The 15,762-nt window shown below is 39.5% G+C and overlaps 1 protein-coding gene across 3 annotated transcripts in view; it reads right to left on the bottom strand.

Moving 5' to 3' along the window:
* The window catches only part of LOC122548398 (putative E3 ubiquitin-protein ligase HERC1), a 377,691-nt gene that overhangs the window by 311,529 nt on the left and 50,400 nt on the right, over window positions 1-15,762 (bottom strand). For all 3 annotated transcript variants that reach the window (XM_043686981.2, XM_043687001.2, XM_043686991.2), the window contains exons 4-6: window positions 14,217-14,396; window positions 9,598-9,909; window positions 4,417-4,513 (exon numbers count right to left, since the gene is read on the bottom strand). In XM_043686981.2, coding sequence (XP_043542916.2) covers window positions 4,417-4,513; window positions 9,598-9,909; window positions 14,217-14,396 — 589 coding nt within the window. The remainder of the gene's footprint in view (window positions 1-4,416; window positions 4,514-9,597; window positions 9,910-14,216; window positions 14,397-15,762) is intronic.

Here is a 15,762-nt window from a genome sequence, read left to right as displayed (position 1 = left end):
CTGTGTATTCCTCTATTCCTTGCCTGTTCATCTGTCTGTCCAAACTCCTCTTAAACATTACCATTGTATTTTTATCACTATCCTTGGCTATCACAGTGTGTAAAACAACTTGCCACCTCTTGTCTTAAACCCATGCTCCTAGTCTTTCACATTTCTACCCTGGAAAAAAGACTGCGACTATCTATCTTATCCATGCTTTTCATAATTTTATATACTTCTATCAGGTCACCCTCAGACTCTGACACTTTAGCAAAAACAATCCAATCTCTTCTTCTAGCTAATACGCTCCAATCGGGAAATAACCCAATAAACTTTTGTTGCGCCCTTTCCAAACCCTCCATATCCTTCCCATAGTGAAGGCCAAAACTGTTCACAACACTCCATGTTTAACCAATGAAGGCAAGCATACCACATGCTTTCATTACATCATATCCACTTGTGTGTCACTTTCAGGGCACTATGGACTTGCACTCCAAGATTCCTCTGTATATCAATGCTCCTAAGGGCCTGCCATTTACAATATATTTTCCTCTGCTGTTTGACCACCCAAAAGGAATCACCTTACACTTGTCTGATTAAACTCCTTCTACCATTTCTGCCCAACTTTCCATGTGATCTATATCGTGCTGTATCAGCCTTCTGGATCAGCCTACTATAAATGATCCCGTCAAATGCAGTAGTAAGCTCCATGTAGACAATATCCACTGCCTTACCCTCAATCAGCTTTGTCATTTTCCCAAGAAACTCAAATTTGAGACAAGATCTCCCCTGTATAAAGCTATGTTGGCATCTCTTAAAAAATCCAATCTTTTCCAAATGCAGGTGATCCTATCCCGAAGGACCTTCTCCAATAATTTCCCCACCACTGATGTAAGGCTCACTGGCCTATAATTTCATGGATTAGCACTGTTGCCCTTTTTAAACAAAGGAACAATGTTAGCTATTCTCCAGTCTTCTGGGACATCGCCTGTGGCTAAAGAGGATACAGAGATCTGTCAAGGCCCCAGTAATCTCCAAACTCAGTATCTTGGAATCAATTCCATCAGGTCCTGGGGACTTGTGTAGCTTAATGTTTTTCAAGGCACCCATTATATCCTCCCTTTAAATATCAACATTTCCTAGGATATCAATATACCTCTCTCTAATCTAACCATCATTCATTTCCTTCTTCTTGGAAAATACTGATGCAAAGCACTAATTAAAGACTTTGGAAGTCAACCTCCCATCCCAGAAACACTAGTCCCCATTGGGATCTATGGAGTTGGATGAATGACTGGTTCGGATCTTGTGGCAGCGCCCTTCTACAAGGCTTTATAATGCTTATCATTACTTTTGTTGCTCTTTCGGTTATTATTTTTATTAAGCAGTGTTGTACATGTATCAGCTCGGCACTGTTGCCCTCTGCCCCGTTATGAACCCCATTTGAAACCCTTGAATCAGCTGTGCTGCCAGATGGAACATCTGCACAGGCAGCCAAACTGTTTGCCCTTACTAGAGGCTGCATCCTGCTGACTACTCTAAATTGTTTAGGAAAATTTCAGAAACAGACCTTCAGTATTGAAAAACTTTATTACTCACGATATATCATGGGAGCATTCAACTTACAACTGGTCCCATGATATATCATGAATAATAAAATTTGTCGATACTGAAGGTCTGTTTCTGAAACTTTCCTCAACAAAGACCTCACCCACATCCTCTGGCTCCATACATAAATTCCCTAATTTGTCCTTAAAGAGGATCTACTCTTTCCCTTGCTGCCCTCTTGCTCCCAATACATAGTCAGAGCAAGTTTTGAGAAGACTTGTAGCTCAGGTTGAGGTTCTGGATGTCGGTTTGCTCATTGAGCTGGAAGGTTCGTATTCAGACATTTCATCACCATACTAGGTAACATCTTCAATGAGTCTCTGGACAAATTTGTCCAGAGGCTCACTAAAGATGTAACCAGTATGGTGATGAAGCATCTGAAAATGAGGCTTCCAGCTCAATGAGCAAACTTACATCCACATTGAGTCAGAATCATACAGCACGGAAACAGACCCTTCGGTCTAACCAGTCCATGCCAAACATAATCCAAAACTAAACTAATCCCACCTATCTGCTCCTGGCCCATATCCCTCCAAACCTTTCCTATTCATATATTTATTCAAACGTCTTTTAAACGTTGTTATTATATGCACACCCACCACTTCCTCAGGAAGTTCATTCTACACATGAACCACCGTCTGTGGAAAAAATTTGCTCCCAAGTCTTTTTTACATGTCTCTCCACTCACCTTAAAAATGTGCTACCAAGTTTGAAATCCCCCATCCGAGGGGAAAGACAACTACCATTAACTCTATCTACACCCCTCATCGTTTTATAAACTTCTAAGGTCACCTCTCAACCTCCAATGCTCCATGAAAAAAATCCCAGCCTATCAGCCTTTCTTTAACTCAAACCTTCCATACCAGTCAACATCCTGGTAAATCGCTTCTGAATTCAAAATGCCTTGGTATTTTCCTTAATCCTACTTGCCAAGGATACTTCTAGCCCTCCGAATTCCTTGTTTACATTATTTCCTGCTTCCTTTATATTTTTCAACCGGCTTGTCTTATTTGAGTTTCCTAAATCTTACATATACCCCCCTTTTTAAAAAAAATTCATTCACAGCATGTGGTATCACTGGCTAGGCCAGCAAGCGTGTACATTCCTAATTGACTAAAGTTTCAATATCTCTTGTCATCCTGCTTCCTGAATGTTGCCATTTTTACCTTTCATCCTCATTGGGACATCCTGGCTCTGAACTCTGATCAATCTGCCTTTAAAAAACTCTCATGTCAGATTTGGATTTACTCTCAAACAGCCGTCCCCAATCCAACTTCTCCAGTTTCTGCCTAATATCATGGTAACTAGCCTTCTCCCAATTTAGCACTTTCACTTGAGGACCAATCTTATTGCTATACACAACTATTTTAAAATTTATAGAATTATGGTCATTGTTCTCGAAACACTTACATAGAAGGATGGAAGAAGTCAGTAACTTTTTTCTAAAACCATAAAGTTATGCTAGAATAATTGTTAATTTTGATTCTGAGATTGCCAAAGTTTTGATATCGTGTAAGTGAAATGTGGTAAAGGCAGGTTTATGGAGACAGATGCAGATCAACCATGATCACAATGAATGATGAAACAGGTTCAAGGATCTAAATGATCTATTCCTGTTCCCATGCTTGTAGCATCTAATGTCCTGTTGTCCAATAGATCTGTAACTACTTGGCTAGTCAGCAGACAACAGGGAAATGACCTGCACTTTTTACACTCATCTTCCATGTGTAGCCACTGCCTACACCTTTCTTCACATGTGCTCCTCCAGATGCATCATCTTCTGCTCTGTTCTCCTTTCATTCTCCATTCTCCACCATTCCTCCACTCTCCTTCATGTCATTCTACTTCTTCAATCTTTCTCACTCCCTTTTGCTTTGCATCATCCTCCTCCTGCTTTCTACTTCTGTTCACTTCTCACTATCTTCCTCCCTTTGGTCATGTAATTCTCACATAATCTAACTCTTCTTTAATTAAATGGCATTCTTAGTTTATAAACTCGATAGCTAATTAGCTTTCAAAATTACAGATTAGCAAACCTCAAATTTAAAGTGTTTACCTCAAAGTTAGAATCTTTGTAGCTCACATCAGAAGAGCTGATTCTGCTCAGCTCTCCGAATTAGCTGCCTGTTAGATCTTTCTCCACATCATTTTAAGCCTTTCCAGTTCAAATATGTTTTCTTTTTAATTTCTAGTATGCATCATTTCAAAAAAAACATAACCAAACACCAGTGCTGCAGAAGCCAGTAAGAATTTGGGAAACAGAGTGAGAAGAGCAATATAAAGTAAATAATTACATCTTCCATTAAAACGTTGAGCATGAGTTATTATGGTATAATCTCTAAACAATCATCAGACCCAATGATTGAAAGGCCCATACACCAGCATTACATGATGAAATGCAATTAAGCACCTTAGATGCATCAAAATCTGTTATAAAACAAACTAAATAAAATTGCCTTACTTTTAATTCAAAATTACATGATGTGAAATGGTATTTTATTGCAACAGACTACTGCAAATATCATACCCAATTAAATATTTTCAACAGTTAAATACAACTTATTAGAATCTTGATTATTCCCTTATCTATAATTACTCTCTAGAAAATATCGCATCAATCATTGTCATCTGCCAAATACTACTTTTATTGTCAACTTACAAGTTACTCAAACTTTCTCCTATACTCATCACAACGCTGCAAGTATCTGAAAGATATTGTCCAGCCTGGTTTAAAATTAGACATTTATTTATTTTACATTCAATAAAATAGTTTCTCATCATGTTGCAAAGCAAATTAAGTGAACCAGCCAAGGTGCACTAAATACTGACCAAGTCTGCCAAAGTCTCCCTCTCCCCAAGTATAAAGCTCTCCATCAGATGTCACAGATGCACTGTGCCTGTATCCTGCTGACACACAGACCACAATCTACAAAACAAAAATTGTACGGGTTACATGACTGACTTGATCTGACTGACATGCATACTGACATTTTTGATAAGTATTATCATGCATTATAATCATGTAATTTTAAACTGCCAGTGATAATCACAACAATATTGCTAGTTACTCAAATTATTGAAGTATGGTTCATTCCTCTGGCACTGTCGACTTTTCAGTTATTTAGTAGAATGATAACTTGAGCATTTTATCAGCCTTGAAATTAGTTTTTTTTAAAAATACATAGACAAAAGGAAGCAATCTTCTCCAATTGCTGAGTATTAATTTAGCAATCTAAAAATTATGTAAATCTCTATAGTTTAAGGTTTTCTGTATTCATTGCAAATGAACATGAAAAAGTAGGTAATTTTACTCCTGTGTTGGAAGGAAACAAAAGTACGGAAGGGTTAAAAAAAAATATATTCCAATCACAATGAGGAAATTAATTGGCCTGGCCTGAAAATTGTTTGTTGTAAAACTTCTCTATGAACAATCATCTGTCAATGGGGAATATTGTTTCAAAATTAAAATTTTGAAAAGGATATAATTCTATTTTTTTCATTCTTTGTTTCTAGTTCATATTTTCTCAATTTCTTGACTATTTGTAAATAACAATGATCAGAAAGCAAGCTCTGCAGCATCAGTGGGAGTTATGCCCTGGGGTCATACAGAATGTTCAATGCAGCTGATTCTTAGAGAATTTAAGTTGACAATCCCTTGTGTCTGGAACCTTGTGCCTAGACAGGGGACGAAATGTCTGCAACACAAATTCCCAGTTCGGCAAACAGAACCACAACATTGTTGAGTTTATTTGAAAATTGGCATTTCTTGTTTTGCATTTATCAGGCCAAAGTCAAAGACAATAGCAACATGTCTCTCTTTTCTACCATGGAACAGAGATAATGGGGAACTTCAGTTATTGTAACACAAAGTGGTAACAGTAATGAGTTCCTGGCATCAGGAATGTGTAAGTTATAGGCTAGGACACAGCTTTGTGGTTCCTGAAGAAGGGCTTATGCCCGAAACGTCGATTCTCCTGTGCCTTGGATGCTGCCTGACCTGCTGCGCTTTTCCAGCAACACATTTTCAGCTCTGATCTCCAGCATCTGCAGTCCTCACTTTCTCCCCTAGGACACACAGACTCCATCTTCCATCAATACTGACTCCCTCACTCTAGAGGTCACTGGCAGCCTGACAGATCTCAGACCAATAATTACACACCCTAAGGACCTTTCCCTTGATGCCAAAATCAGCAGCAGGTTGCCATACTACATGTTTCATGTCGAAGTTGAAAGGCGAAGTGTGAACAGCAAACTGAAAATACAAAGTTTCACATGAACCAGATTAGATTAGATTACATTACAGTGTGGAAACAGGCCCTTCGGCCCAACAAGTCCACACCGACCTGCCGAAGCGCAACCCACCCATACCCCTACATTTACCCCTTACCTAACACTACGGGCAATTTAGCATGGCCAGTTCACCTGACTGCACATCTTTGGACTGTGGGAGGAAACCGGAGCACCCGGAGGAAACCCACGCAGACACGGGGAGAACGTGCAAACTCCACGCAATCAATCGCCTGAGGTGGGAATTGAACCCGGGTCTCCGGCGCTGTGAGGCAGCAGTGCTAACCACTGTGCCACCGTGCTGCCCACCGTGCAGATATGTGTTCTTAACATGTTCCTTTACAGAAGTGAGGAGCCAAGCTAAAAAAACAGGTTGAACAGCTTCCATCTCTACTGACTCAAAACAAATAGAGCCCCTTCTGACAAGATAGTGTGCTAAATCCCAGCATTCAGGGATCCCGGCATGTTTGCCCTTCTGAGCAAATGCCGGGGTCACACAAGCCGAATGAATAATAGCCACATTCCCTGATGTTTGGACTTGCTTGTCCTGATCTGCGATTCAAGAATGCCTGCAAGGCCTCAAGTTGACAAGGATGAGGTGATACATGGGAAGTCCTCATTGAGAACAATATCTCGTGGCAAACAGTTAGCAAAAGGTGTGGAGACAGCAGAAGATAAACAAAATGACCAGATTAGAAATGACCAGACTGTGGAAAACAGGACCTGCCAAGAGGAACAAACATCACTCAAACTCAGGCAATACTAATCATCTGAGCTTGTTGTAGACAGGACTGCATTCATGAATCAGCCTTTACAGCCGCAACAGATGATGATGTTCAATTCAGCAGTGACTTAATCCCTGGCCACATTCCATCTCTTCCAAGACAGAGGGATGTAATCCAGAAAATCATTAAAAAGTTTTTAAAAAATTTCTACATCAGTATATCTCCAGTCTAAAGAAGAAAGAAGAGTTGCTGGATCTGGTTCTGATCATTGAGGTGGGTCAAACTGTGCAAGTGCTTGCAGTTGGAGAACAGTGAGGGACCAGAGCTCATAGGAATAGAAAATTTGGACTGGATATGGTGAAGGACTAGAAGTAATCAACAGGCAAAGTATACAAGTGCAGGAAGGCTGAATTCAGTAGGATAGGAGTGAATTTATCAGTGGTAAACTTGAATGAAAGAATGTGAGGCAAAATTGTTAAAAACCATTTGGCTCAGTCCTTAAAGAGATAATTTGGTTAATTTCTCACAAGTGGAATATTCTCACAAGTGGAATAGGTAAGTCAATCAAAGTCAGAGCTTCCTAGATGATGAAAGACAGAGATTAAAATGAACTAGAAATAGAAAACATGTGAATATGCCAGTAGATAACAAGTAAATGCAAGGCAGAATATGGCAAGTTGAAAGAGGAAGTGGAATGCAAATATGAGAGGTAAATACAGAAAATGGGAGAAGAGGGCAGATTCCTTAAAAAGGGAATCCAAAAAGACTTTTGTAGATATATGAATAGTAAAAGAATATCAAGAGAAGGTCAATGTTCAATCAATATTTGCTTCAATTTTCATGGTGGGAGACACAAGAACCATCCCAATAGTAACAGAAAATGCAGAGGTCAATTTAGGATTTAAGAAAAGGGTATGTATAAGAGACCCAAGCTAGGAAGATCAATTAAATGAGTACTCAGATACAGGAATGGTATCAGAGGATTGGAGAATTGAAACTTGTGCCTTTGTAAACAAAAAATGTTGGGATAAAGCCAGTGTCTACAGGCCAGTCAGCTAAGAATTAATACAATGCTGGAGAACCTCAAGAGGACTAGCAGCATCCACGGAGGGAGAAACACAGTATGGAGATTGTTTCTTGGAGTAATATGTTGGGGACCCACCAAGAAGCAGGCTATTCTGGATTCGGTATTATGTAATGAGATGCGATTAATTAATGATCACACAGTAAAGGATGGTCTAGGGAAGAGTAATCATAGCATGTTAGAATAAATCATAGCATGTTTGAATAAATCATAGCATGTTCGAATAAATCATAGCATGTTCAGATTCGGTTTGGAGGGTAAGAAACTGGAGTATTACATGAGCATTCTGGAGTTAAAGATAATTACATTGGCATGAGAAAAGATTTGGCCCTAGTAAACTGGGCAGGAATACTAACTGAGCAGTGGCAGGTTCGAGAGATATTCAATTTCTCCTGACTAAAATATATTCCACAGTGGAAGAAAAATTGTAAGACGTAGAAAAAATATCTATGGCTAAGCAAGGATGCTAAAGATAACAAAGATGAAAACTACGGTCTATTATATTGCAAAGGTCAGAGACAGACTGGAAGAGAAATTTTTGAAAAATCAACAAATGGTTGCTAAAAATATAATAAGCAGTGCAAATATAAAATTGGATAGCAAAAGCTTCTATAAGTATATAAACAGGAGGACAGTAGTTAAACCGAATGTTGGTCCATTGGATAATGAGACTGGGGAGTTAATAGTGGGGAGCACAAATGACAGGGACACTAAATCAATATTTTACCTCAAATTTCATGGTACAAGACACAAGTACTATCCTATTAGTAAACAGGTAATGCAGAGGAACTTCAAACAATCATAAAGGAAAACATACTGAGCAAAAGGTCAGGTGAATTGGCCGTAGTTAAAATTGCCCGTAGTGTTAGGTAAGGGGTAAATATAGGGGTATGGGTGAGTTGCACTTCGGCGGGTCGGTGTGGGCTTGTTGGGCCAAAAGGGCCTGTTTCCACACTGTAATGTAATCTAATCTAAACTACTGGGGCTGGAGGCATACAGGTCCCTGGGGCCTAATAGCCTACATCGTAGGGTCTTAAAAGAAATGGCAGCAGAGAGAGTGAATCGACTGGTTATAGTATTCAAATATTCCCTGGATGTGGGAAAGGTTCCAGTGGATTGGAAAAATGCTATCACAGCACCCTGATTCAAAAGAAAAGGTGGAGGCAGAAAGTAGGAAATATAGACAAGCTTGTTTAACATCTGAAATTTGGAATTTGTTAGAATCCAGGAAGTAATAACAGGACATGGAAAGTCCGATCCATTAAATTCAGTATGGTTTTATGAAGGGTAAAGAGTGTCTGACTAATTTGATAGAATTCTTCAAAGCTGTAACAAGCAAAGTAGATAATCTGGGTACCTTGTAAATATCTGGATTTTCAGGAGGCATTTGATATGGTGCCATACAAAAAGTTAATATACAAATTCAGATAACATGGGGTTTGGAGTTATTTAAAAGCTTGGATAGAGGTTTGGCTAACAACAGAAACAAAGTCAGGATAAATGGATCTTTTTCTAGTCGCTAAGATGGAACTAGTGGGGTGCCATTTTATCCTCAGGCCTCAATGACTTAATGTATATCAATAAGCTGGAAAAAGTGGTAGAAGGTACTTTAGCTAAATTTGCAGATGACTAAAATAGATGGGAAAGTAAGTTGTACTGCCTGAGAAAGTGTGGTGGAGCCAAATTAAATTTTGGAAAGGAAATAAGATAACCACTGAAGGAGGGGGAGGGGGGAAATAAATTACAACAGCAATTGCTTGTTTGCAGTGTGGATGAATTAAACAAGCCATCTTTCTCTTCTGTAACCATTCTATGGTTTCACAAAACACATCTTGTTCAAATCTATGGTCAATTACAGAGATATATAAAAATAGAGACATTTTCTGAAATGTTACTTTTCTTTTTAGCCAGTACCTTTCCTAATAATGGTCCTTGAATCAGTTTGGGATATTTCTGTGTCGCACTATTTCCATGTCCGAGCTTCCCATAATCGCCATCTCCCCAGCTGAATATATCTCCTTCTGCAGTTACAGCTAGTGTGTGCCCATCTGAACCTTTTGAGGATGAGATTTTACGAATGCTGCGATGAGGTTCAAATGTGAGCTTTTTCGGTGCTGACTGATTATTTGAGTCACCAAGTCCAAGTCTGCCATAGCTACCTTTTCCACAAGCCTTTACAGAACCATCTTCTGAAATTGCAAATGTGCAGTATTGTCCAGCTTCAATCTGTTAAAAAAAGATTACTGAAGAGAATTTCTAAATTTTTCAGAAAGAGACTTATATAAACAGTAGTAAGTCAAAAAGGAGTTTACAGAAACGTATTCGACTGTGATTCTAAAAGAGAAAATTACATCTAGCTAACAGTATCATACACATAATTCAAATATTACAAGCTGTTTCTTCTTTGTTACCTCTGGATCCTTCTTTTCTCCACTAAAACAGAAATTGTTTCAGTGCTTCACTGAGGACAGTATTTCACAAAGTAAACCTCTAGTGTTACAATTACGAGGTTGTTAAATTAAAGATACAGTCCAAAAAATGTAAGGTAAATGAAAGGTCAAAAGAATCCTAGAATACCTACAGTGTGGAAAAAGGCCATTCAGCCCAACAAGTGGGCGGCACGGTGGCACAGTGGTTAGCACTGCTGCCTCACAGCGCCAGAGACCCGGGTTCAATTCCCGCCTCCGGCGACTGACTGTGTGGAGTTTGCACATTCTCCCCGTGTCTGCGTGGGTTTCCTCCCACAGTCCAAAGATGTGCAGGTCAGGTGAATTGGCCATGCTAAATTGCCCGTAGTGTTAGGTAAGGGGTAAACGTAGGAGTATGGGTGGGTTGCGCTTCGGCGGGGCGGTGTGGACTTGTTGGGCTGAAGGGCCTGTTTCCACACTGTAAGTAATCTAAAAAGTCCACACCGATCCTCTGAAGAGTATCCCACCCAGACTCATTCCCCTATCTTATTACTTTACATTTCCCCTCACTAATGCACCTAACCTGCACATCTTTGGACTGTGGGAGGAAACATGGGGGACATGGGGGGGATGCGCAAACACCACACAAACAGTCACTAGAGGCTGGAATCAAACCTGTGTTCCTGGTGCTGTGAGGTCGCAGTGCTAACCACTGAGCCTAATTAGCCAACAGAAGATACAATGTGAATCCCTAAGAAGTATTGAGAATATTGGATGGCAAACAGTTGCGCTTTAAATTATTTTTAGGTCCAGGGTGAAAGACAGATGGCCATTCAAGAACACATGATGAACATTTATAGAAGGATGGAAAGTCCATGCAATTCACACTGCCACGGAGGTAGAACCCTCCCCTCACAAAACCTAGGACAACTCTGAGAACTCACAAACAAGGCCAGTTTTCCAGGATCTGGGAGATGGAGACTACAGATTACAGGCAGCAAAATGCACTGGCTCACCAGGCAGGAATACAGATGGGAGCTTGCCCTTGGACTGAAGACCGAGTTTTTGAGTAATTAAAAATAAGACTGTAAAGCTCCTCTAGCTTGCACTGAAGAAAGAATCTCCAGAGGGAAAAAATCGTCAAAGCGAAAGGCAGTTCTGAGATTAAAAGATTCTAGATAGAGAAAGTAAAAGAGCAGAAGTAAACCCTCAAAAGTTAACCTTGGACTGCTTACTGGGAGAACTGAATGTAACTTTAAGGACAGTGTGAACTATATTTGTGAAGTACCTTTCTGGCTGAGGTAAAAGAAAAAAAACAAACTTCCGTTTTGTGTCATCAATCATGTGGATTGTCTTTTATTACAATAAAAAATTTAAATCATAAATTTTGATCATGTTACCCTTTCATCTATTAACTGAAAGTTCAAACTTCATAAAAGTTATCATTCTCTAAGGAGATCATAACATCTAATCCAAGAGTTAAGCAATGGAGAAGTGGTTATCAGTCAGTCCAAATAAATTCCTTTCTCATTTGCATATATCAGCTTTTAAGATTTTTCACTTGCACACGATGATGCTAATTTTAGTAGCGTTTGTAGAGTTACGATGCAGCAGACTCACAACAACTGTTGGGGCATATGGAGTCAGGGCACAAAAATTACACGGATAGCAAATTGACTAAAAAACATTATAAAGCAGAGTGTAGGGGTAAAGGGTGGTTGTTCAGATTGGTGAAAGATTAAGGTGTGTTATCCATTTGCATCATTGTCGGGACTACCGTTATTCTTAAATCAGGTTAGACATTTGAACATAGCAACAAGTAATTGTAGCTTAAAAATGTGTTGCTCGAAAAGCGCAGCAGGTCAGGCAGCATCAAAGGAGCAGGAGAATAGACGTTTCGGGCATAAGCCCTTCTTCAGGAATGAGGAGGGTGTGCCAAGCAGGCTAAGATAAAAGTTAGGGAGGAAGGACTTGGGGGAGGGGGGTTGGGAATACGATAGGTGGAAGGAGGTTAAGGTGAAGGTGATAGGCCGGAGAGGGGGTGGGGGCGGAGAGGTTGAGAAGAAGATTGCAGGTCAAGAAGGCGGTGCTGAATCCAAGGATTGGGATTGAGATAAGGTGGGGGGAGGGGGGGAAATGAGGAAGCTGGAGAAATCTGCAGAAGGGCTTATGCCCGAAACGTCGATTCTCCTGCTCCTTTGATACTGCCTGACCTGCTGCGCTTTTCCAGCAACACATTTTTAAGCTCTGATCTCCAGCATCTGCAGTCCTCACTTTCTCCTATTTAACAAGTAATTGTAGCAATGTACAGCTGACAACAGAGAAGAACACAACATATGCATAAGAAACTTTAGATAACTTACAGAATGATAAGTGACAAATAACTTTAACAGGAGATATATGAAAATGGATATAATTTCAAACAATCTCAATTCTGCATAATGAAAACAATAATTTTATTCAAATATCAGATGTAAATCTGCAAATATTTTTAAATTAATTCATGGGATGTGGGCATCATTGGCTAGGCCACATACCCATCCCTATTGCCCTTGAAAAGGTGGTGATGAGATGCCTATTGTTCAATGCTGTCAGGGAGGGATTACCAGGGGTTTTCCCTGCATCACTGAAGGAGCAGTGATATATTTTACATGTCAGGCTGGTGAATAGGTTGGTGGAGAACTTGGCATTCCCATGTAATTGCTGTCCTTGTAGATGGTAGCACTCATAGGTGTGAAAGATGCTGTCTAAGGAGTCTTGGTGCATTTCTCTAGTGCATCTTGTAATTAGTACACACTGCTACTGCCGAGTGTTAGATCTTAAGACCATAAAATATAGGAGCAGAAATTAGGCCATACAGCCCATCAAGTCTTCGCCACCATTCAAACATGGCTGATAATGAGAAAATGGTATTTAAAAACCTTTCTCCACATAACCTTTGATCTCCTTAAATATACTCAGAAGGACTGAATATTTGTCAATGCGTTGCCAATCAAGAGGGCTACATATTCCCAGATGCTGTCAAGCTTATGTGTTTTTGGAGCTATACTCATCCAGGCAATGGGGATCATTCCATCACATTCGTTACTTGTACCTGGGGGAGTGAGGAGATGGGTTATTGCAAGATTCATAGCCTCTGAATTGATCTTGGACACAGAATTTAAGTCTAGTCCAGTTCAATTTCTGGTCAATGATAACCTATCAAAATAGGCATTAAAAATAGAATTTTAGTTTTTAAAACCCAATATACCATGAAGTAAACTGACTGAAGAATTAACAAGGGACCCAAGGTTACTGACACGGTTTCGTTTTCTGTGTGTAGAAAATGTACTGATCCAAATTAAATACCAAGGTGTAGTGCCAGAACAGAGAAGTTCAAGTCTGTAGAGACAGGTAAACAACAAGTTTTAAGAAGGATTTGATCCTGTAAATGATTTCTTTCTGCAAGAATCAGAAACACCACATTTACAGACTTCTGGCAAACATGGCGATGTCATTATTCGGACAACTTTATCCACCCATCCAAAAGTAGGATGCACATAAAATTGTTTACGGCTAGGAGGTACAAAAAGAAAAATCATTAAATTTAACAGGTACAGTAGCGCCTCGACTTATGAACTTAATCCGTTCCGGGACACGGTTCGCAAACCGAAAAGTTCACGAACTGAATCAATTTTCCCATTGTTCAGATATTTCCGGAGTCTTTTCTCTTTTTTGTCTCTTGAAGGTTGGTGATGCCACAAGAAAACAATCCAGAGAAACTTGTTTTTTGCTTTGTTGCAGAATTTTCCGATAATGGGACATCACATCGTCATTTAAAATGTTCACATTCGTTCATACCTTTAATTTCGTATGTACGTTGAAGCAAAATTTTACAAACAATCCTGTTCGTAAACCGATTTGTTTGTGAACAGGGTCGTTCGTATGTCGAGGCGCTATTGTATAGTGAAATATAATTGCTAAACTGTCAAAAGAGAAAATAAATAACACAAATCCATTGTTCAAGTCAGTAACATCTTTATAAATCACATCTTAAAAAAGCTGCTACAGATCGTCTTCATTTAACTCCAAACAGTGGCACAACTACTTATCAATAATTTAATAAACAATTCTCCTCTTCATTACCGTCTGCGCATTAGCAAATCCATGTGCTAATTTAGGTTGTAAAATTTTCTCCAGTGTCCCTTCTGCCAACTGATGACTACTGTTACTGCCCCAAACATACACTGTGCTTGTTTCGCTGTCACGGCTTTGAGAGTTCTGAGAACTGGTGCTGCACAGGCAGTCTAAGGCCAACCTGCAAATCTTCAGAGAGAGAAAGCAAGGAGATTAAAGTAGCATTTACTCAAGAATATAAAATATTTAACACTACCTGCATAACCATTTGTAACTATTTATTCTTCACTAGAAAGAATCCTATAAAACACAGTAATCATTTATTCATTCTCTCCTATAAATATTCTTCATATTTCCAGTATTATAAAACAAACCTTAAGCAACACGAAGTTTTAGTGGGTTATTTATCCAGATTACAATCTCGAAGGTGGAGTCTACGTGGCATCCATTTCTGCACCTCTTACATGGTCATTGCTTTTGCATGGTCAGCCATAGTGTTGTATTTGCACAGCTCCACTACCCTGAACTTCGCAAAATCACTGTCAAAATATTTTCCTAATCAGTTACAGAATGATTATAGCTCAAAAGCAGGCTATTCAGTTAGGCGTGTTCACGGTCTACTCTCTGGAAGAGCAACTCTCAGACTCCCTGTCCACAATCTTTTCTCCAATGTCCTGCAAATAATTACATAATTACATCAGATAATTATGTAATGCTCATTTGAAGGCCTCCATCGAGTCTTTCACCAGCACAGTTTCTCAGGCCATACATTTTAGATCCTAACCACACACTCTGAAAAATGCATTTTCTCATACCACCCTATTCTTTTTGCCAGTAAATTCATAGGTGTCTTCCTGTTTTTAACTCTTCCATCAATGGGAACAGTTTCTCCCTACCTATACTACCACAGCCAAAATCCACCATCAAATTTCCACATAATCTTCCTTTTTCCAAGGGATATAAAAATTGCTATATCCCGTCCACAAACAGTAGGTCAATTCCAATCTGGTCAATTATTTAACCATTGGTCTACCCTCAAAGAAATGGAAGGGATCATCATCAGTGCTGTAAACAGCACTTTCTCAGCAATAACCTGCTCAAAGTCATATCCCTTAGTTTAACCAGTCCAAGCCAACCATATCCCCAAACTAAACTAATCCCACCGGCCTGCATTTGGTACATATCCCTCCAAATCTTACCTATTCATGAACTTATGCAATTGTCTTTTAAATGTTGTAACTGCACCTGAATCTGCCACTTGCTCTGGAATTTCACTCCACACACTCACCACTCCAAAAAAAAGTTGCCCCTCATGTCCTTTTTAAAATCTTTCTCCTCTCACCTTAAAAATACACCACCTGGTTTTAACCCCCCCCCCCCACCTTACTTTATCTATGCCCATCATGATTTTATAAGGCTCAATAAGGCCATCCTCAACCTCCCACGTTCCAGTGAAAAAAAAAGTACCAGCCTTTCCAGTCTATTTTTATATCTCGAACCCTTCATTCCCAGTAACATCCTGGTATTTGTTTTCTGAACCCGCTCCAGTTTATTA

Source organism: Chiloscyllium plagiosum, unplaced genomic scaffold, assembly GCF_037043375.1.
Source record: "Chiloscyllium plagiosum isolate Xiang-an unplaced genomic scaffold, Cpla_swu_hap1 HiC_scaffold_1, whole genome shotgun sequence".
Classification (NCBI taxonomy): Eukaryota; Metazoa; Chordata; class Chondrichthyes; order Orectolobiformes; family Hemiscylliidae; genus Chiloscyllium; species Chiloscyllium plagiosum.
Note: the sequence above shows the minus strand (reverse complement) of the source record. Positions and strands in the feature narration are given on the sequence as shown.